Below are 23,111 nucleotides of genomic sequence, written 5' to 3'. Positions count from 1 at the left end.
TGAGCTGATCTTATTTATTGGAGGAGGATTAAATATGAAAGTTGGGGGTAATGGCGAAGTGCTCCATGGCTTTGTTCTTTGGGGACAGGATCCCAGAGTCCAGCTATATTACCACTGTGATATTGGGAATCAGGTAGGGGTGGGCTGAGGTGTTTTTGTGGTTGAATGTGTTTTTGGCGATGACTGAAGCTATGATGTATCACTTAATAGATAGAAACTCATTTTTGAAGATCCATGCACATACTGGCAGGCAAATCACCTGAGGTTCAAGGAGTTCGAGACCAGCCTGGTCAACATGGCAAAACCCCGTCTCTACTAAAAACACAAAAATTAGTCAGGTGTGGTGGCAGGCGCCTGTAATCCCAGCTACTTGGGAGGCAGAGGCACAAGAATCACTTGAACCTGGGAGATGGAGGTTGCAGGGAGCCAAGATCATGCTATTGCGCTCCAGCCTAGGCAACAAGAGTGAAACTCCATCTCAAAAAAAAAAAAAAGTAATTTCTTATGTAAGTGGAGAAGCATGATTCCTTGGAAAAAGTTTCTTTTTTTTTTTTGAGACGGAGTTTCACTCATGTTACCCAGGCTGGAGTGCAATGGCACGATCTCGGCTCACCGCAACCTCCGCCTCCTGGGTTCAGGCAATTCTCCTGCCTCAGCGTCCTGAGTAGCTGGGATTACAGGCACGCACCACCATGCCCAGCTAATGTTTTGTATTTTTAGTAGAGACAGGGTTTCACCATGTTGACCAGGATGGTCTCGATCTCTTGACCTCATGATCCACCCGCCTCGGCCTCCCAAAGTGCTGGGATTACAGGCTTGAGCCACCGCGCCCAGCCTGGAAAAAGTTTCTTAAGGAAAGCAATTAGAGAGCAGTTCATTAGTTGTTCCAAATATTTTCTGAGAAAAAAGCACCTTCTTATCCTGTGTGCTTCTAAACTTAGGTTGGATTCCTTAGTAATTTTATTTATTTATACAAATGTAAGACCAATTTTTAAATTTGGGCGGTTACATTTAAAATTTCTCATTCAAAAATCAAAACACGGCTGGGTACAGTGGCTCATGCCTGTAATCCTAACACTTTGGGAGGCTGAGGCGAGTGTATCACCTGAGGTCGGATTTTGAGACCAGCCTGGCCAACATGGTGAAACCCCATCTTTACTAAAAATACAAAATATTAGCTGGGTGTGGTGGCACATGCCAGTAGTCCCAGCTACTCTGGAAGCTTAAGCAGAAGAATCGCTTGAACCTAGGAGGCGGAGGTTGCAGTGAGCCAAGGTTGCACCACTGTGCTCTAGCCTGGGCAACAAGAACGAAACGCTGTCTTAAAAAAAAAAAAATTCAAAACAGTGTAAAAAGGACATACAGCCCAATCTCCCTCCAATCCTTGCCAATTGCCCTATTCTTTCATCTCAGTGCACCACTTTTATTAGTTTTTGGAGTGTCTGTTCAGAAGTTATTTATGCAAATATCAGCAAATATGAATTTATATTCTTATTTGTCCCAATTTTTTTTTTTTGTTTGAGACGGAGTTTCGCTGTTGTTGCCCAGACTGGAGTGCAATGGCGCGATCTCAGCTCACCGCAACCTCCGCCTCCTGGGTTCAAGTAATTCTCCTGCCTCAGCCTGCCAAGTAGCTGGGACTACAGGCACACACCATCATGCCCAGCTAATTTTTGTATTTTTAGTAGAGATGGGGTTTCACCTTGTTGACCAGGATGGTCTCGATCTCTTGACCTTGTGATCCACCCGCCTCGGCCTCCCAAAGTGCTGGGATTTCCCAATTTTTTTATACACAAAAGATAGCACATTAAATGCATTGTCTGTAGTTTGCTTTTCTCTTTTACTTAATATATCTTCATTGTATAGATCAGTACTTAGGACATATTTTCTTTGCTTTTTTTTAAATTACCTAGAGCATTTTCTCTTCTACAGCTGCTCAGTATTCCAGTGTCTGGGTATGCCAACACTTACTTACTCAATCCTCTACAGATGGATGCATGATTGTTTCCAATTGTTTACAATGACAAATAATGTTGAAGTCAATAACTGTGTATGTACATTGTGTCATATGGGTGCAGATATAATTTTAGCTTAAATTGCCAGTGAAGGTTGCTGGGTCATAGGGTAAATTCATTTGTCATTTTGATATACATTGCCAAATCACCCTGCAGTTGGGTTATACTAGTTTTATATATATATACTAGTTTTATCCCCAACCTGCCAATTGAGTGTGTTATCAGACATTTGTCTTTTTTTTTTAAACCAATCTCATGGGTCAACATATTGACGTGAAATTAGCCGGGCTTGGTGGCGAGTGCCTGTAATCCCAGTTACTTGTAAGGTTGATGCAGGAGAATCGCTTGAACCCGGGAGGCAGAGGTTGCAGTGAGCCAAGACCGTGCCATTGCACTCCAGCTTGGGCAACAAGAATGAAACTCTGACTCAAAAAAAAAAAAAGATGTGAACTTTTAATCAGAACTGCACTTTCAATTTGTGTTTTTCCATGACTTGTCTGTTCATATCTTGTGTTATTGGTCTTTTTAAAATTGACATTTAGGAACTCTTTGTAAATTAAAGAGATTAACCTTTTGTCTGTTATATGACTGGCAAATTTTGTTCCTTTATATCTCATTTATCTTTTTATTTATCTTTTATAGGTTTTATAATGCCATACAGACATTTTTAATTTTACTTTTTTTTTTTTTTTTGAGACGGAGTTTCACTCATGTTACCCAGGCTGGAGTGCAATGGCGTGATCTCGGCTCACCGCAACCTCCGCCTCCTGGGTTCAGGCAATTCTCCTGCCTCAGCCTCCTGAGTAGCTGGGATTACAGGCACGCGCCACCATGCCCAGCTAATGTTTTGTATTTTTAGTAGAGACGGGGTTTCACCGTGTTGACCAGGATGGTCTCGATCTCTTGACCTCGTGATCCACCCGCCTCGGCCTCCCAAAGTGCTGGGATTACAGGCTTGAGCCACTGCACCCGGCCGTTTTTTTTTTTTTTTTGAGAAGGAGTTTGCTCTTGTCTCCCAGGCTGGAGTTCAATGGCATGATCTTGGCTCACTGCAATCTCTGTCTCCTGGGTTCACGTGATTTTCCTGCCTCAGCCTCTCAAATTGCTGGGATAACAGGCCTGCATCACCATAGCAGGCTAATTTTTGTATTCTTAGCAGAGACGGGGTTTTACCATGTTGGTTAGGCTGGTCTCGAACTCCTGACCTCAGGTGATCCATCTGCCTTGGCCTCCCAAAGTGCTGGGATTACAGGCATGAGCCACCACGCCTGGCCTTTACATAATTTTTTATAGAGATAAGATCTCACTGTTTTTCCCAGGCTGGTCTCAAATTCTTAGGCTCAAGCAATCCTTCTGCCTCTTCCTGCCAAAGTGCTGGGATTACAGGTGTGAGCCACCATGCCTGGCCTCAATTTTTTTTTTTTTTTAATTTTTTTTTTTTTTCAGCTTTGACAGCGTGTGATTTAAGAACTGCTCTCCCATCTTAGCAATATCCCGGTGTGGCTGGAGCCACAGTCACTTCTTGGTCTTGGCCCAGAACTGTCGGTAGCGCTACACATCAAAGTCATCGCTAAGCTCCTGCTCGTGGTCCTTCGTCCGCTGGAGCTGAGCCTCACATTTCCGCAGCCTGGCCCGGCGCTCCTCAGGGTCTTGTTCTATTGCCTAGACTGGTTGACTAGAGTGCCATGACAATTCCTAGGCTCTAAATGTTTCCTTTTTATTTTTATTTTTTGAGACAGTCTTCCTTTGTCACCCAGGCTGGAGTGCCATGATGCCATCATGGCTCATCCCAGCCTTGACCTCCCAGGCTCAAGTGATCCTCCCTCCTTAGCCTGCTGAGTAGCTGGGACTGCAGGCACGTGCCACCATACCTGGCTAATTTTTGTATTATTGTTAGATACCGCGTTTCACTATGTTGCCTAGGCTGGCCTAGAACTCCTGGGCTCAATTAGGTCACCTCAGCCTCTTGAGTAGGTGGGACTACAGGTGGCGCCACCACACTTTGTTAATTTTTTGTTTATTTTTTTGTGGAGAATAGGTCATGCTTCTATTTTCACATAATAAATTTCATCCAGTTTTTCTCTTAAGCATTGTAGATTTTAAGTTTTAGTTAGGAAACTCAACCACCTGAAGTTTAGAAAGGAATTTTCTGAGGTATATGTGTGTGTTTGTATTTTTACAGTTTACATTTAAATCTTTGGTTTCATGTTTTACATTGAAACCTTTGACCCATTTCAAGTCTATCTCAGCATGTATCCTAATGCATTTTGTTTTATTTATTATTATTATTTTTTGAGATGGAGTCTCACTCTGTTGCCCAGGCTGGAGTGCAGTGACATGATCTTAGCTCACCACAACCTCTGGCTCTTGGGTTCAAGTGACTCTCTTGCCTCAGCCTCCCAAGTGGCTGGGATTACAGGCTCCCACCATCACATTTGGCTAATTTTTGTATTTTTAGTAGAGATGGAGTTTCCCCATGTTGGCCAGGCTGGTCTCGAACTCCTGGCCTTAGGTGATCTGCCCGTCTTAGCCTCTCAAAGTGCTGGGATTACAGGTGTGAGCCACCACGCCTAGCCTGTAACTTTAATTTTTTAGGAACACGTCTTACTTTGTTGCCCAGACTAGAGTATAGTGGCACAACCACGGCTCACTATAACCTCAGTCCTCCTGCGTCAGCCGCCGCAGTAGGACTGTAGGCCCACACCACCATGCTCAGCTATTTAAAGAATTGTTTTGTAAGGCTGGGTGTGGTGGCTTACGCCTGTAATCCCAGCAGTTTGGGAGGCCAAGGCAGGCAGATCACAAGGTCAGAAGTTGGAGATCAGCCTGACCAACATGGTGAAAACCCGTCTCTACTAAAAATACAAAAAGTAGCCAGTTGTGGTGGCAAGTGCCTGTAGTCCCAGCTACTTGGGAGACTGAGGTGGGAGAATCAGAAGAATCACTTGAACCTGGGAAGCAGAGGTCATAGTGAGCTGAGATCGTGCCATTGCACTCCAGCCTGGGTGACAGAAAAAAAAATTGTTTTGTAAAGACAAGGTCTCAATATGTTGCCCAGGCTGGTCTGGAGCACCTGGCCTTAAGTGATCCACCTACCTCAGCCTCCTAACTAGCTGGGACTATAAGCATGGGCCACCATGCCTTGCTTCATGTTGCAGAATTGAAACTCTATACCCATTAAGCAACAATTCCATATTCTCTCAGCCCCCTCTTACCTGGCAGCCACTATTCCACTTTCTGTTTCTGTGAATTTGACTATTCTGTATATCTCATCTGAGTAGAATCATACAGTTTTTGTGTGAGAGGTTTATTTCACTTAGTATAATGTACTCCAAGTTCACCTATATTGTAGCATATATCAGAATTTGGTTTCTTTTGGGTGTTTTTTGGTTTGTTTCTTTGAGATGAAGCCTCGCTCTGTTGCCTAGGCTGGAGAGCAGTGGCACGATCCTGGCTCACCGCAACCTCTGCCTCCTGGGTTCAAGCGATTCTCCTGCCTCAGTCTCCCGAGTAGCTGGGACTACAGGCACGCTCCACCACGCCCGGCTAATTTTTGTATTTTTAGTAGAGACAGGGTTTCACCATGTTGGCCAGGATGGTCTCCATCTCTTGACCTCATGATCTGCCTGCCTCGGCCTCCCAAAGTGCTGAGATTACAGGCATGAACCACCACGCCCGGCCTGCTTTTTGTATTTTTAGTAGAGATGAGGTTTCACCATATTGGCCAGGTTGGTCTCGAACTCTTGAGCTTGTGATCCACCTGCCTTGGCCTCCCAAAGTGCTGGGATTACAGGTGTGAACCATTGCACCCAGCCCAAATTCATTACTTTTTGAGGCTAAATAATTCCATTTTATGTATATATCACATTTGTTTATCCATTTCTCTGTCTGTGGACACATGGATTGCTTCAGTTCCCACCTGAATTTTGAGAATGTCCTCTTGACAGGCAGCTTTCTTGCTCTCATGGCCTAAGTTGTCACAGGCACACCCTAGACAAGGTCTTTCATATCTTCTCAGGCTGAGTCTTAGATTCACTTCAGCTGCAGTCACTTAAAGATACAACTAGGAGAAGATTTCACCTTCAAAGTCTGCACTCAAGGACTTCCATTAGTTACCATCTGCCTGACGTGGTCATTGTACTCTAGCACACACAACTGCTTAAAGTTAATAATTAAAGTTTAGCACTTTGAGAGGGAAAGGTGTCAGCAATGGTGATGAGTCTCACACCAACTCAAGTTACCCAGTTTATATAACAACAGTTTAAAGCATTGACTTGGGGGTCTTGGATATTCTAGGTGTCAGGGTGCTACAATCCTCTGAAATTGTATTAGTTAATTTTATTTGATAAGTGTGCATGAAACACCTTCTATGTATGGGGCTGGCATGGGGATTGGTGCTTAAAACAATATAGATGAACAAGATCTCTGCCATCAAGGAGCTTAGAGCTTAGTGAGGAAACAGTGTCAAGTCCATAGTAAGAACACGGAGGTGCACGTACCTGCGCTGCATGCACTGCCTCTGCCTGATCCAGTCCTGACACTGAAAAATGTGCAGATGATGAGAAGACAAGCCATGTGCCTTGATCATGATGTTTGGATACCTTCAGTTTGCCTTTTTCTGATGGGACTTTCCCCTCCTGATTTTTTTGTTACTTAGGGGAACTCTTGGAAGCCCTGTCTTCCTCCTCATGCCCATTGTCTGACCAGAGCCGCCCTGCACTCAGGAGAGCTTCTCAGTTTGCTCAGTGTAAGTATGTGGTTCACTTTAAATTTGGGTGTGGCTTGCTGAGGAGCAGAGCTTCGAGGACATGCTATGTCCATCTATCTCCCTACTGCTGGGTCCACTCCTTGGCTTACTGCACATGGATTATTCACTATACCATGTCCTTCCATTGGGGGGAGCCGATTGCAAAGGCAAAGCAGGTTGAGACTCTATACCCAAGAGCACTCAGAGCCCAGGCAACCTTTGAGCATCTCTGCTGTGGCCACCAACTACAGCCAACTGCCTGTTCCCAAACCTGCTGAGATCTTTCTGCCGTCACAGTCTGGGGTAGTCCTTAAGAGCATGGATCTAGCTGGGCATGGTGGCGCGTGCCTGTAATCCCAGCTACTCAGGAGGCTGAGGCAGGAGAATTGCCTGAACCCAGGAGGCGGAGGTTGCGGTGAGCCGAGATCGCGCCATTGCACTCCAGCCTGGGTAACAAGAGCGAAACTCCGTCTCGAAAAAAAAAAAAAAAAAGAGCATGGATCCTGGGGCCAGACTGCTTGGGTTTGACTCCCAGCAGCTCCACTAACTAGTAGTGTGATCTTGAACAAGACACTTAAGCTCCTAGAGCCTGGGTCACTCATCTATAAAATGGAGATAATATAGTACTTCTCTTGCGGGATTGCCATGAGGGTTAAGTGAGTGAGTATGAGGAAAACGCCTGGAGTAGTCACGCTGTATAAGTGTTAGCAATTTACTCACTCAATAGGAAACCATATGAAATACACAAAGTGAATAAGATATGGTCCTTAGTCAGGAAGTTTCAGTTTAACTGGGGAGATATAAACAGCTGTGGTCATAAATCACCATAAGATAGCTAGAAGATGGTAAGTATCTTGAGAGAACACATAAAGCACCACGGGTGTTGAGAAAAGCAAGAGATGACTCTTTTGCTGGATGGGATGCAGAGAGGGCTTCTGAAAAATGACTAGTGGGTAAGTAAAAGTTAATATGGGAAAGGGGTATTGATATAACAATATCAAAGATATGTATAGAAAATTGCAAGTTGATATACCAATTTTTGTTTGTTTGCTTGTTTATTTTTGTAGAGACAGGGTCTCTCTATGTTGCCCAGGCTGGTCTGGAACTCCTGGCCTCAAATGATCCTCCTACCTCAGTCTCTCAAAGTGCTGGGATTACAGGCATGAGCCACTGTGCCTGGCCTGATTTTTTCTTCTTAGAGACAAATCTTGCTCTGTTGCCCAGGCTGGAGTGCAGTGGCACAACCTTGGCTCACTGCAACCTCTACCTCCCAGGCTCAAGCAATTCTCATGCCTCAGCCTCCCGACTAGCTGGGATTACAGGCATGAGCCAGCATGCTCAGCTAATTTTTGTATGTTTAGTAGAGACAGGATTTTGCCGTGATGGCCAGGCTGGTAGTTGAACTCCTGGCCTCAAGTGATCCACCCGCCTCGGTGTCCCAAAGTGCTGGGATTATAGGTGTAAACCAGTGTACCCAACTGAAGGAGCTGGCCTGATTTTTAAAATTGACATGTAATAACTTTATAGTGTGGGTGCAGTGACTCATGCCTGTAATTGCAGCACATTGGGAGGCTGAAATGGCAGGATTGCTGGAGCTCAGGAGTTCCACATCAGCCTGGGAATCATGGCAAAATCCTGCTTCTTTTCAAAATAAATTTTAAAAATAAATAAATAAATATAATTGCACATATTTATGGGATAGATAGTGATGTTTCAATACATATGATGCATAGTGATCAGATCAAGGTAGTTAGCATATCTGTCATCTGAAACATTTGTCATTTCTTCCTGTTGGATGATGTGCCAATTTTAATGCCAGTGTGAGTAAAACATTATCACACCAAAAGATACAAAGCTGCTTTTTGCTATTTCAAGACCTCTTAGCATGCATGATCAAAAGATAACTGTCCATGTTCTTATTGTTTTTTGTTTTTTTTTTTCCGAAGGGGCCATTAATCCAACCTTTAACTTGAAGAGCCTTTCCTGCAGCCTGGAAGTGTCCAGGGATTTCCATACAGTGACTGTGTCTCCCCGCCTACAACCCTATCGCTTGAGTTGTGAGAGGTTTTCTACCAGCCAGGTCTTATGTTCCCAGGCCCTCTCTTCTGGAAAGCATTACTGGGAAGTGGACACTAGGAATTGTAGCCACTGGGCAGTTGGGGTGGCTTCCTGGGAGATGAGCCGTGACCAGGTCCTGGGAAGGACTACAGACTCTTGTTGTGTGGAATGGAAAGGGACTAACCAGCTCTCTGCATGGCACATGGTCAAGGAAACTGTCCTTGGCTCAGACAGACCTGGGGTGGTGGGCATCTGGTTGAACCTTGAGGAGGGGAAGCTTGCCTTCTATTCAGTGGACAATCAGGAGAAGCTTCTGTATGAGTGTACCATCTCTGCCTCCTCTCCTCTGCACCCTGCCTTCTGGCTGTATGGCTTACATCCTGGAAATCACCTGATAATAAAGCAAGTAAAGGTCTAAGGTTTCCTCAGGGATTACAAAACAGTGGTTTCCTGGTCTCTCCTTCCCAGGGCAGTAACTTAAGAATACCACTTTTGCTGGGCGCAGTGGCTCACCCCTTTAATCCCAGCACTTTAGCAAGGTCAGGAGTTCGAGACCAAGCTGGCCCACATGGTGAAACCCCATCTCTACTAAAAATACAAAAATTAGCTGGGTGTGATGGCAGACACCTGCAATCTCTGCTACTCAGGAGGCTGAGGCAAGAGAATCACTTGAACCCGGGAGGCGGAGGTTGCAGTGAGCTGGGATCATGCCATTGCACTGCAGTCTGGGTGACAAGAGCAAGACTCTGTCTCAAAAAAAAAAAAAAATACTGCTTTTTAACTAGAGATTGGGTCTCACTAGGTTGCCCAGGCTGGTGTCAAATTTCTGGCCTCAAGCAGTCCTCCCACCTCAGCCTCCCAAAGTGCCAGGATTACAGGTGTGAGCCACCACATCTGGCCAAGAATACCACTTTTGAAGTTAATCCTTTTGTGTGATATAGGATTAACTCAGCTGTTATACTCTGCACATTCCAAATAAAGGACACGCCCATGCCTGGCTCCTGGGATATAATCTCTAAGCCATTAGAATATCCTGCCTGATAAGAGTGTTTGTGTTTACCTGTGGGCCATGGGCCATGCACTATCAGCTTGACCTCAGCAGGGTCAAGCTGAGGAGACTAAGCCATGTGGGCAGTGAAGCATGCCTCTGTGACCAATCCCCCAAAAAAGCCCTGGACACCACGGCATGGGTGAGCTTCCCTTGTTGGTAATACTCCATGCCCACATCATGGTGGCCACACATCATTGCTGGGAGAATTAAACATTATTCTCAAGACTCTGCCAGGAAAGGATAATTGGACGTTCTCTTCGACCTTGCCTTGTGTGCCTTTCTTCATTGCTGATTTTATTCTGTAGCCTTTCACTATAATAAACTGTAACCATGAGTACAACAGCTTTGCTGAGTTCTTTGAGTCCTTCTAGTGAATCACTAAACATAAGGGCAGTCTCAGGGATCTCCAAACATAATTTGCTACTTATCAATTGTTGTGTAAGAATATTGCCACAAATTTAATGGTTTAAAATAACACATATTTATTATTTCACAGTTTCTGAGAGTCAGGAGTCAGGGCACAGCTTAGCTGAGGCTCCTACCTTGGAGTTTGACAAGCCGCCATCAACATGTCAACTGGGGACACAGGGTCAGCAGAGGCTCGACTGGGGAAGGATCTGCCTCCAAACTCACATGGTTGTTGGCAGCCTTCAGTTCCTTGTGGGTTGCTGGACTGAGGGCCTCAGTTTCTTTCTAGTTGTTGGCTGGATACCACCCTCAGTTCCTTACCCCATGGGCCTTTGCAACACGGCTGCTTGCTTCCTCAAATCCAACAAGGGAGAAGGTCTTCTAGCGAGATGGGCACAAAATCTTGCGTAGATCTTACATAGCATAACCACATGAACACATAATCATGTACATCCCATTGCCTTTGCCTTCTATTGATAAGAAGCAAGTCATGGTATCACCTACACTCAAGGGGTGGGGATTACACAAGGACATGAATGCCAGGAGATAGGGCTCATGGGGGCCACCCTATGGTATGTGTGACACAGTGAATTATTTCACACTTGATTTCCCCTGTTTTTGAAAACCATTTTATTAACTTAAGAAAACAGATATAGAAAACTACATGAAACGTGGAGCTTAATGAGTTATTATAAGGTAAATAAATACCCTTGTAACTATCATTTAGGTCAAGAAATAGAACCTGCTACCCACCCTAGAAGCTCTTTCCTGTGCCCTATTCTAATCACAGAACCCTCCCTATGCCTGGAAGGAGTCTTGACTTTCACACTAATCACTTCCTTGCATTTCTTTAGAGTTTTATCACTCAAATATGCATCCACAGCCACAGTAGTTTGATCCTACCCATAAAAAAAAAAAATTAGTGTGTCGTTTCCTGTAACAGCTTTGTTGGAAACATTATTTATTTATTTATTTATTTACTTACGTATTTTTATTTTGGATCTCACTCTGTCACCCAGGCTGGAGTAAGTGGCGTGAACCTTGGCTCACTGCAACCTCCACCTCCTGGGTTAAAGCAATCCTCATGCTTCAGCCTCCTGAGTAGCTGGGATTACATGTGTGAGCGACAACGCCCAGCTAATTTTTGCATTTGTAGTAGAGATGGGGTTTCCCCATGTTGCCCAGGCTGGTCTCAAACTCCTGAGCTCAGACAATCTACCTACCTCAGCCTCCCAAAGTGCTGGGATTACAAGCATGAACTGCTATGCCTGGACAACATATAATTTACATACTATGAAATTCACTTATTTAAAGTGTACAAATATATGTTTTTTTTTAGTATATTTACAGAGTTGTAAAACAATCACCATAATCTAATTTTAGGATATTGTCATCACCCCAAAAAGAACCCTCGTATCCATTATCATTTGATGTCTCTTAGTCTCCTAATATATATGTCTCTCTCTCTCTCTCTTTTTTTGTCTTAGAATTCATCTGCAGAAGGACCCTGGTCTTGCCTAGCACCTATTCTGAAGATGGAGACATTCAGCTCTTGAACTAGGTTGAAGAGAAAGCCCTGTCATGCAAACCAGCCAGGCAGCTTTTGACAGTATATTTAAACTCTTCTTGCCTTTCTTTCCCCCTCTCAAATGGACATCATTATTATTTGCCTTTCCTTACCTTCCTCACAGGATTGCTGAAAGAATTAAATCAAGTAGGAGGTGAGGAAATCAAAGAATACAAGGGTGATGGTAATTGCAGCAGCAATGACGGAATTACATCTTAATATCACGCATCTTGGCCTCTCGCATCCTGAGACTCACACCTAATTTCTGTACGGGATTAATCGCTCCTTCAAAACAGGGGTAAGCAGAATTCTTCCTCATGGTCTACTAATATACTTTCTGAGCCTCACCACTGCCCTGCTTGATGGGTATTACTACCTTTCTGTTGCTGCATAAGGAAGTAGAGGCCAGGACAGGTGTGGGGGTTTGTCCAGGGTTGATCAGCCAGTCATGGCAGAGCTGGAACCAGGCCCAGTTTTCTCTCTTTTTTTTTTTTTTTTTTTGAGATCAAGTCTTCCTCTGTTGCTCAGGCTGGAGTGCAGTGGCACGATCTCGGCTCACTGCAACTTCTGTGTCCAGGGTTCAATCGATTCTTGTGCCTCAGCCACCCAAGAAGCTGGGATTATAGGTGTGCGCCCCCACTCTTGGCTAATTTTTGTATTTTTAGTAGAGACGGCGTTTCACCATGTTGTCCAGGCTGGTCTCGAACTCCTGACCTCAAGTGATCCACCTGCCTTGGCCTCCCAAAGTGCTGGAATTACAGACATGAGCCCCTGTACCTGGCTGGTTTTCTCATCCTGGAGTCGCTCCCCTCATTACTCCCCGATGAGGTTCTATGCTAAGGTCAGGACCTGGCCTTCTGCCTTTGATGGGACACAGCTAGCCCTAAAGTCATAAGATACCCTTTCTTTCTGATTTTGGTGGTTGTCCTTAGTATAGTGGCCTTGAGTTGTCTAAGCAGGGACAGAGCTTCTCTGTTTGTGCCAAGTGACCACTAAGAAGCTATGGATGGCCGGGCATGGTGGCTTATGCCTTTTGGCGGCTGAGGTGGGCGGGTCACCTGAGGTCAGAAGTTTGAGACCAGCCTAGACAACACGGCGAAACACTGTCTTTACTAAAAATACAAAAATTAGCTGGGCGTGGTAGCACACACCTGTAATCCCAGCTATTTGGAGGCTGAGGCAGGAGAATCACTTGAGCCTGGGAGGCAGAGGTTGCAGTGAGCCATGATCATGCCGCTGCACTCCAGCCTGGGTGATTCATCGAGACTCTGTCTCAAAAATAAATAAATAAGACCCAGTGCAGTGGCTCACACCTGTAATCCCAGCACTTTGGGAGGCCAAGGCGGGAGGATCACAAAGTCAGGAGTTCGAGACCAGCCTGGCCAATATGGCGAAACTATGTCTTTACTAAAAATACAAAAATTAGCCAGGTGTAGTGGTGGGTGCCTGTAGTCCCAGCTACTTGGGAGGCTGAGGCAGAAGAATTGCTTGAACCTGGGAGGTAGAGGTTGCGGTGAGCTCAGATTGTGCCACTGCACTCCAGCCTGGGCAACAGAGCAGGACTCCGTCTGAATGAATAAATAAATAAATAAACAAATAAAAAGAAGCTATGGGCCCTCACTTTCTGCATCAAGGAGCTCTTATCTTCTCACCCAGAGTTAACTTTGATGTTTGCCTTTTGTGCCGAGATTCAGAGTTTGGAGTGTGGGATTTTAGCCTCTTGAGGTTTTTGGTTATTGTCCTCTCAGACGGTGTTTATCGCAATGAGGCCTCTGCGAGTGTGGGTTTTATCTTCCAGTCACATGATGTCCCCACGCTGGAGCCAGGGCACTAGAATCAGAACGATAGGAAAGACAGGAAGGCTATCACTTTTGACTCCCTTGCTTTTGGCTTGCACTTTGTGTCAGTGTATCTCTTCCAGGACACTGTAGAACATAGTGTCCTTCCCTCAAACCAAACATAAAATCTCCAAAGGAGAATAACTAAAGCTGAAATGCCAGAGGAGGAAGGACCTCTCACTGGGGTCTGCACTGTGGGGGTGAGGAAATATCTGCCCAAGGACCAAGCCAGAAAGACTTTCCTTGGGGACTGTCTTAGTCCATTTGGGCTGCTATAACAGACCCCATAGACTGGGTGGCTTACAAAAAATCAGAAATTCATTTCTCAGCTGGGCACAGTGGCTCACACCTGCAATCCCAGCACTTTGGGAGGTCAAAACAGGAGGATCACTTGAGTCCAGGAGTTCGAGACCAGCCTGGACAACATAATGAGACCTCCATCTCCACAAAAGCATTATATGTTAGCTGATGATGATGGCATGTGCCTATAGTCCCAGCTACTCTGGAGGCTGAGGCTGGAGGACTGCATGGGCCCAGGAGGTCAAGGCCATAGTGAGCTGTGATCATGCCACTGCACTCCAGCCTGGGTGACAGAGCAAGACCATCTAAAAGAAAGAAAGAGAGAGAGAGAGAGAGGGAGGGAGGGAGGGAGCAAGAAAGAGAGAGAGGAAAAAAGAGAAGAGAAAAAAGAAATTTATTTCTCACAGTTCTGGAGGCTAGAAAGTCCAAAATCAAAGTACTGGCAGAAGATTTGGTGTCTAGTGAGGGAGCTCTCAGGAGTCCCTTTTTTTTTTTTTTTTTTTTTTTTTTGAGACAGAGTCTTACTCTGTCACCCAGGCCGGAGTGAAGTGGCATGATCTTGCCTTACTACAACCTCTGCCTCCCATGGTCAAGCAATTCTCCCTGCCTCAGCCTCCTGAGTAGCTGGGATTACAGGCACCTGCCACCACACCTAGCTAATTTTTGTATTTTTCGCCATGTTGGCCAGGCTGGTCTCAAACTCCTGACCTCAGGTGATCTGCCCCCCTCGGCCTCCCAAAGTGCTGGGATAACAAGTGTGAGCCACCATGCCCAGCCTATTTTATTTTTGAGGCAGGGTCTTGTTCTGTCACCTAGTCTGGAGTGTAATGGCGTCATTATGAATCACTACAGCCTTGACCTCCCAGGCTCAAGTCATCCTCCTACCTCAGCCTCCCGAGTAGCTGGGACTACAGGCATGCGCTGCCACGCCTGGCTAATTTTTTATTTTTTGTAGAGATGGGTTCTCTCTATGTTGCCCAGGCTGGTCTCAAACTCCTGGACACAAGCAATCCTCCCACTTCGCTCTCCCAAAGTGCTGGATTTTTATAGGTGTGAGCCACCACGTGTGGCCTACTTTTTTTTTTCTGGGAAAATTTAATTTGAAGACTTGGTTTTCCAGCTGATTTCAGAAACAAAACACAAAATCAAACAATGCCTGAATAATTTGTGGAGATGTCTCAGTCCCCCTTGCCCTGGTTAAGGGAGAAGTGCCTTCCCCAGGGAAATGGGGACTTTCGACAGGAAAGGATCGACACATAGGATCTTCCTTTGTGTATGCTTAGCTCCATCACCCCTAACTCTGCCTGAGCCCTTAGCCCCAAACTCCAAATTCTTCCTCATTCATGATTCCTCAAAACCCCAACCACTGCATGATTGTCCTGCCAAAGACTGCAGACTTCCTCTTTAATTGTAGTATTTACATCAAATTGAAGATTTATTTTGACTTGGGATTTGCCTTCCTAATTAGCCACAGAACTTTTTTAGGACAGCCTTTCCCAGGCTTCAGCTGTTCATGCGCCACCTGGATGATTCTAGTCACTTTTGCATGTCTCTTGTACCATAATTTACTTAGTATTTTTCCCTAAGTCAACTCACTTTCCCCTCCTCACATATATTTTGTATTGTATTGTATTTATTTGAGACAGAGTTTCTCTGTGGCCCATGTTGGAATGCAGTGATGTGATCTCAGCTCACTGCAACCTCTGCCTCCCAGGTTCAAGTGATTCTCCTGCCTCCCAAGTAGCTGGGATCACAGGTGCCCACAAGTATGCCCAGCTTTTTGCATTATTAGTAGAGACAGGGTTGGCCATGTTGGCCAGGCTGGTCTCAAATTTCTGACCTCAGGTGATCCATCTGCCTGGCCCTCCCAAAGTGCTGGAATTACAGGTGTAAGCTACCCTGTCCAGCCAATTTTAAAAAGAAACATTTAAACAGCTGGGCGCAGTGGCTCACGCCTATAATCCCAGCACTTTGGGAGGCCGAGGTGGGTGGATCACGAGGTCAGGGGATCAAGACCATCCAGGCCAACATGGTGAAACCCCATCTCTACTAAAAATACAAAAAGATTAACTGGGCGTGGTGGCACACACCTGTAGTCCCAGCTACTCGGGAGGCTGAGGCAGAAGAATTACTTGAACCCAGGAGGTGGAGATTGCAGTGAGCCAAGATCGTGCCACTGCACTACAGCCTGGGCAACAGTGGGAGACTCCGTCTAAAAAAAAAAAAAAAGAAACATTTAAACGTTCATAGATGGAAACCAGAGTCATGTGTTTTAGGTACAGGGTCAACTCTAAACATGTTTCCAGGAAAACACAACAATATGACTACCTTAGTATTGTCCTCTGTCTAAGGCTCTGAACTCGAGGCTTGCTCAGAAGCCCTTATTTTCATCTTGACTTAGAATCCAAAGATAAGAAAAAACAGAAAGGCTTTCTAGACATGAGAGCCACTGTTTCTCAATGTCCTTGCTCCATCTACAATGATCTCTTGTTCTACCACTTTGCGAAACATGATTCTAAGAGATTGGTCTGGAGTGACAGAGTTCCTTCTTCTCTCCAGAGATGTCACTTTCACCAGAGGTCTCATTCTTTTATGTCTGCACGACCTCGGTGAAGGACTGTGTCTTCTCTCCTTCCCCAGTGAAATTGTTTCACCTTTATTTTTCAAAATAAATATGCCCTGTGGGAGAGAACGTCATGGCTTTAGTGAGGGCAACCTCCAGGATATAATGTTTGGGAGTAACTGTAGGTTCTTTCCTCTGACTGCCTTTCATATCAGTTAGGCACCAGGGTTTGACACTTGATTCTGCCTCCTCAAACCGTCTCAGCTCTGGCCCCTGCTCTTCCCTCTCCATCCACACTCTGGGTTCAGACTCTTATCACTTCTCTCACAGATGATTTATTTATCTATGTATTTATTATTTATTTATTAACAGAGATGGGGTTTCATCATGTTGCCCAGGCTAGTCTCAAACTCCTGTACTCAGGCCGTCTACCCACCTCAGCCTCCCAAACTGCTGGGATTACAGGTATGTGCAACCACGCCCAGTCTCTCCTGGATTATTTTGTTCTTTTTTTGGAGACAGAGTCTTGCTGTGTTGCCCAGGCTGAAGTGAAGTGGCTCGATCTCAGCTTACTGCAACCTCCACCTCCTGGGTTCAAATGATTCTTCTACTGCCTCAGCCTCCTGAGTGGCTGGGATTACAGGCATTCACCACCATACCTGGCTAATTTTTTGTATTTTTGGTAGAAACGAGGTTTTGCCGTATTGGTCAGGCTGGTCTCGACCTCCTGACCTCAGGTGATCCACACACCTCAGCCTCCCAAAGCGCTAGAATTATAGGCGTGAGCCACTACATCTGGCCAAGTGCTGTGTTTCCTATTCTGTAGGAATAGGAAACAGAACGCTTCTGTGACCCCAGATGTGTGGGGATTATTTCCCCACACACCAAGCAAGTAATTCTGCAGCAGATACCAGCTGGGTGTCCTATAATTGAGTTCAATTCTGACACTATCTACCAGAACATACTGTCAGATCTCATAGGTTGAGGACTCAGTCCCACAAAATTGTCCCTAAGTCAGATGCCAGTCACAAGCTCCAGGTTGTGATCTGTGCTTGTGATTGACCAGCTATAAATTGGCATTCCCATATCCCCTTCCTTGGGTTCGATTAATTTGCGATAGCAGTTCATAAACTCAGGGAAATGCCTACTGTACCTCTTAGGGAATGTTTTTGGAAGGGGTGGTTAGGACAAAGAAGGAATGATTTGGAAGATTTTAGTGAAAAGAAATATGGATGCCTAAACATGAAATTCCTTGTTCACAACTTGCCTGCCTTGATAAAAATCTATGTTGTTCATTACTATGTCCTTAGCACCTGGCACAGAGCCTCAAGCATAGTGGAAATTAGTAAATATTTGTTGAATGACTTAATAAACATGCTATCCTACATTAGCATCTCACTTAAAGCATTGTTATTCTTCAAAATATTTCTATGTATTTTAAAATACATAATTATTAGGCCAGGTGCAGTGGCTCACACCTGTAATCCCAGCACTTTGGGAGGCTGAGGCAGGAGGATCACGAGGTCAGGAGCTCGAGATCGTCCTGGTTAACACAGTAAAACCCCATCTCTACTAAAGCTATAAAACATTAGCCAGGAGTGATGGTATGCGCCTGTAGTCCCAGCTACTTGGGAGGCTGAGGCAGGCGGATCATGAGGTCAGGAGTTCGAGACCGTCCTGGTTAACACAGTAAAACCCCACCTCTACTAAAAGTACAAAACATTAGCCAGGCATGATGGCATGTGCCTGTAGTCCCAGCTACTTGGGAAGGAGGATCACTTGAGGAGAATCGCTTGAACCCAGGCAGCAGAGGTTGCAGTGAGCCGAGATCGTGTCACTGCACTGCAGCCTGGGTGACAAAGCGAGACTCCATCTCAAAAAAAAATTTAAAAATACATAATTATTAAATTAACTTTGGGCTGCGTGTGGTGCCTCACACCTGTAATCCAGCATTTTGGGTGGCTGAGACAGGTGGATTACCTGAGGTCAGAAGTTTGAGACCAGCCTAAAAATACAAAAATTAGTGGGGTATGGTAACATGCACCTGTTATCCCAGCTACTAGGGAGGCTGAGACAAGAGAATCACTTGAACCTGGGAGACAGAGGCTGCGGTGGGCTGAGACTGTGCCTCTGTATTCCAATTTGGGCAACAGAGCAAGACTTGAGACTCCGTCTCAAAAAAAATGCCGGGCGTGGTGGATCATGCCTGTAATCCCAGCACTTTCTGAGGCCAAGGCAGTTGGATCACCTGAGGTCAGGAGTTCAAGACCAGCCTGGCCAACATGTCAAAACCCCGTCTCTACTAAAAATACAAAAATTAGGCGTAAGGTGCGCACCTATAATCTCACTAACTGGGAGGGTGAGGCAGGAGAATGGCTTGAACCCAGGAGGCAGAGGCTGCAGTGAGCTGAGATGGCACCACTGCACTCCAGCGTGGGCAACAGAGCAAGACTCCATCAAAAATAATAATAATAAATAAAAATAAATCAATAAACTTTGAAATTTTACAAAAGATGGTTGTACTAAAATTAATTTATGATCTTTAACATACTTTTTCTTTTATTTGTACTCTAATAAGTTTTTGTTATCTGAGTAACACACGGGCATGCTTGTAAAAGTTCAAAATTTAAATAGCCTAAAAGGTTAAAGCTGCATAAATAAATATATCACAGTTTTTAATTGTCATAATTGCATATACTTTTATATTTCCATATTCTCACTTATTTTGTAAATACTTTTCCATCTTTCTAATAGTCACTAATTTAAATGACTGCAAAAATTCCAATCATGTTTTGTCATATCTAATTTAGCTATTCCCCTACAATTGTACATTTTTCCTTTTTTTTTTTTGAGATGGAGTTTTTTGCTCTTTTTGCCCAGGTTGGAATGTGGTGGCATGATATCGGCTCACTGAAACCTCCACCTCCTGGGTGCAAGTGAGCCTAGCCTCAGCCTCCCGAGTAGCTGGGATTACAGGCATGTGCCACCAAGGCTGGGTAATTTTGTATTTTTAGTAGAGACAGGGTTTCTCCATGTTGGTCAAACTGGTTTCAAACACCCAACCTCAGGTGATTCACCCACCTCAGCCTCCCGAAGTGCTAGAATTACAGGCATGAGCCACTTCGCCCAGCTTTTTCCATTTTTTTTTTTTTAACATTTTTTAAACTGTGTAGTATTGCTTAAGCAGAATACATACACACACACACACACACACACACACACACATATATATATATATATCTGTTGCTATAAACAGAATATATGCATCTGAGATATTAAGGAAAAAAACCAAAGTGTCTTTTTTTTTTTTTTTTTTTTTTTTTTTTGAGAGAGAGTCTTACTCTGTCACTCAGGCTAGAGTGCAATGGCACAATCTTGGCTCACTGCAACCTCTGTATCTTGGGCTCAAATGATCCTCCTGCCTCAGCCCTCTGAGTACCTGGGACTATAGGTATGTGCCACCATGCCTGGCTAATTATTGTATTATTATTATTATTTTTTTTTTTGAGACAGTTTCATTCTTGTTTTCCAAACTACAGTGCAATGGCATGATCTCAGCTCACCACAACCTTTGCCTCCCAGTTTCAAGCAATTCTCTTGCCTCAGCCTCCTGAGTAGCTGGGATTACAGGCATGCACCACCACACCTAGCTAATTTGGTATTTTTAGTAGAGACAGGGTTTCTCCATGTTGGTCAAGCTGGTCTCAAACTCCTGACCTCAAGTGATCTGCCCTCCTCGGCCTCCCAAAGTGCTGGGATTACAGGTGTGAGCCACTACGCCGGCCTAATTATTGTATTTTTTGTAGAGATGGGGTTTCGACTTGTTGCCCGGGCTGGTCAAACTCCTGGCCTCAAGTGATCCGCCTGCCTTGGCCTCCCAAAGTGCTAGGATTACAGGCATGAGCCACCACACCCAGCCCAAAGTGTCTTTTTCCTATTCTCCTACACAGTCATTCAGCATAACACTTTTGATACCAGATATATGTGAGTTTTTTTTCCTCACATATCATGCAAGCAATTCTGTAACAGACACCAGCTGGATGTCTTATAATTCAATTCAGTTCTAACACCTGGCGAGCCCACAGGTTAAGGGCGCAATGCCTTAATACCGTCCCCCATTGCTGTTAGGCACAAACCTGTACAGCATGTTACTACACTGAATACTGTAGGCAACTGTAACGCAATGGTGAGCATTTGTGTATTCAAACATATCTGAACACATAAAAAGTACAGTAAAAATACAGCTTATCATCTTATGGGACCACCGTCATATATGTGGTCCATCATTGACCAAAATGTTGTGTGGTGCATGACTGGATATATACATGGTCATCCCTTGATATTGAAGGGGATTTGTTCCGGGATCCCCTTGAATACCAAAATCTGAGGATGCTCAGGTCCTGCAGTTAGCCCTGCTGAAACCCCAGGTGTGAAAAGTAAGCCTCTGTAACCATGCATTCATTCCAAGAATATTGTATTTTCCTTTTTTTTAAAATTTATATATATATATATATATATATTTTTTTTTTTAAAGACAGGGTTTCACCATGTTGGTCAGCCTGGTCTTGAACTCCTGACCTCAGGTGATCCGCCCACCTCGGCCTCCCAAAGTGCTGAGATTACAAGTGTGAGCCACCACACCTGGCGAATATTGTATTTTCCATCCCCATTTTGTTGAAGCCACAGATGCGGAACTCGTGGATATGGAGGGTCAACTGTACATATTTATCTATATTTTTTTCTTTTGAATTATTTTCTTATATTCTCGTGATTTCTTTGCAGAGGTAAACAGAAATGATAATGTTTTTCTTGCAATAAAGAAGAGCAAGAAAATAAATTATAAATGTATCATTCCATGGAATTTTTTGTTTGGCAGAAATGGCTTGTGGCCTAAAAACTTTTTTTTTTTTTTTTTTGAGACGGAGTTTCGCTCTTGTTACCCAGGCTGGAGTGCAATGGCGCGATCTCGGCTCACTGCAACCTCCGCCTCCTGGGTTCAGGCAATTCTCCTGCCCCAGCCTCCTGAGTCGCTGGGATTACAGGCACACACCACCATGCCCAGCTAATTTTTTGTATTTTTAGTAGAGATGGGGTTTCACCATGTTGGCCAGGATGGTCTCGATCTCTTGACCTCATGATCCACCCACCTCGGCCTCCCAAAGTGCTGGGATTACAGGCTTGAGCCACCGCGCCCGGGCTAAAAACTTTTAAGAGAGAGAGAGAGAGAGGGAGAGAGAGAGAGAGAGAGTGTGTGTGTGTGTGTGTGTGTGTGTGTGTGTGTGTGTGTGTGTGTATAAAAGATAAAAGAGTCGGCAGGCCAGGTGTGGTGGCTCACATCTGTCATACCAGCACTTTAGGAGGCTGAGGCAGGCTGATCACTTGAGCCCAGTTCAGGACCAGCCTGGGCAACATGATAAAAACCCCGTCTCTACAAAAAATGAAACAACAAAAACAAAAAATTAGCTGGGCATAGTGGTGCATGCCTGTAGTCCTAGCTACTCAGGAGGCTGAGGTGGGAGGATCCTTTGAGCCCAGGAGTTGGGGAATAAAAGGGTGGGGGTGGAGTGTGGGGTGGAGCTTGCAGTGAATGGAGATTGCACCACTGCACTCCATCCTGGGTGATAGAGTGAGACCCTGTCTCAAAGAAAAAAAAAAGAAGTCAGCAAAATTTTTAATGTTTCTAAAGTGATTACAACTTAAATGCGTTTTTGCCTTCAGAGTTCACAGTTTGGTGGGCAGGCTAATCAATTTGCCCTTGGGAAGATGATACAAATCAGTAAATGAATTTCTAATTTAAGGGTGATATGAGAGCATGTACTACATTTTAAGCAATGTGACGAATACTTTACCTGCATTATTTTATTTAATCCTCAGAAGAGTCCTATGAAATAGCTCCATTTTGCAGGTGAGGTTTATGTTTTTCAGAGAGGTCAGTCATTCGCCCAACATTGTGTAACAGTGTTACACAGCTAGCAAATTATTGGAGATAAAATGTAGGCTCCAGGGCCCATGCTCTTAATCACCCATAGAAATTCAGGCCATTTGGGGGTAGGCTTCTCAATATCAATTATGTCTTAATTGAGAGTATTTGTTTTCCAATTTATCTGAAAGGAGCTCAAGAAAATTAAAAAGAAAACTGGATGCAATCTAATTAACAGATGAAGCTCTTCTCTGGAAATTTCCTTTCAACACTGTTATAATCAAATGCCTTTTAATAAGTAATTGTGCTGAGTGATGTATCTTTAAGTCAAATCAAGCAAACAGGCAGGATCCATGTCCTCTAGAGACCCACCCTTGTGACTGACAATGCAGATGACATGGATGTTTGAACAATGAACCAATAACAAGTCTGTTAAAAGGCAAGATAAAATACGGTATTTACCTGGTATCAAAGCACTGGACTTTCCCACTCCACCAGAGTGGGCCTGGGGGGCAGGGGGGAAAGGAAGAAGGCATCCTGGAAGGAATGGGACACAAAAGTGAAGAAATGCAGATGATGGATGTTGCTTTGGGTTTAACTTGAAAGACCAAAGATAGATGGGTCTGAAGCATGGGACTGATGCG

At 44.5% G+C, this 23,111-nt stretch overlaps 1 protein-coding gene and 1 long non-coding RNA gene across 4 annotated transcripts in view; one reads left to right on the top strand and one right to left on the bottom strand.

The window, feature by feature from the left end:
- The window catches only part of RNF135 (ring finger protein 135), a 15,097-nt gene extending 5,837 nt beyond the window's left edge, over positions 1–9,260 (top strand). For 2 of the 3 annotated variants that reach the window (XM_032280929.1, XM_032280928.1), the window contains exons 4-5: positions 6,673–6,762; positions 8,709–9,260. In XM_032280929.1, the coding sequence (XP_032136820.1) occupies positions 6,673–6,762; positions 8,709–9,238 (620 nt within the window). In that variant the 3' untranslated portion in view covers positions 9,239–9,260. Of the gene's footprint in view, positions 1–563; positions 608–3,016; positions 3,041–6,672; positions 6,763–8,708 lie in introns of all 3 variants that reach the window. The other variant, XM_032280930.1, reaches the window with a different exon arrangement.
- The window catches only part of LOC116553440, a 23,337-nt gene extending 226 nt beyond the window's left edge, over positions 1–23,111 (bottom strand). The window contains exon 1 of the long non-coding RNA XR_004269752.1: positions 22,930–23,111. This is a non-coding gene — a long non-coding RNA (uncharacterized LOC116553440). The remainder of the gene's footprint in view (positions 1–22,929) is intronic.

The sequence above is a fragment of the Sapajus apella genome, unplaced genomic scaffold (genome assembly GCF_009761245.1).
Source record: "Sapajus apella isolate SASKATOON/1434 unplaced genomic scaffold, GSC_monkey_1.0 scaffold12, whole genome shotgun sequence".
Taxonomy (NCBI): Eukaryota; Metazoa; Chordata; class Mammalia; order Primates; family Cebidae; genus Sapajus; species Sapajus apella.
Note: the sequence above shows the minus strand (reverse complement) of the source record. Positions and strands in the feature narration are given on the sequence as shown.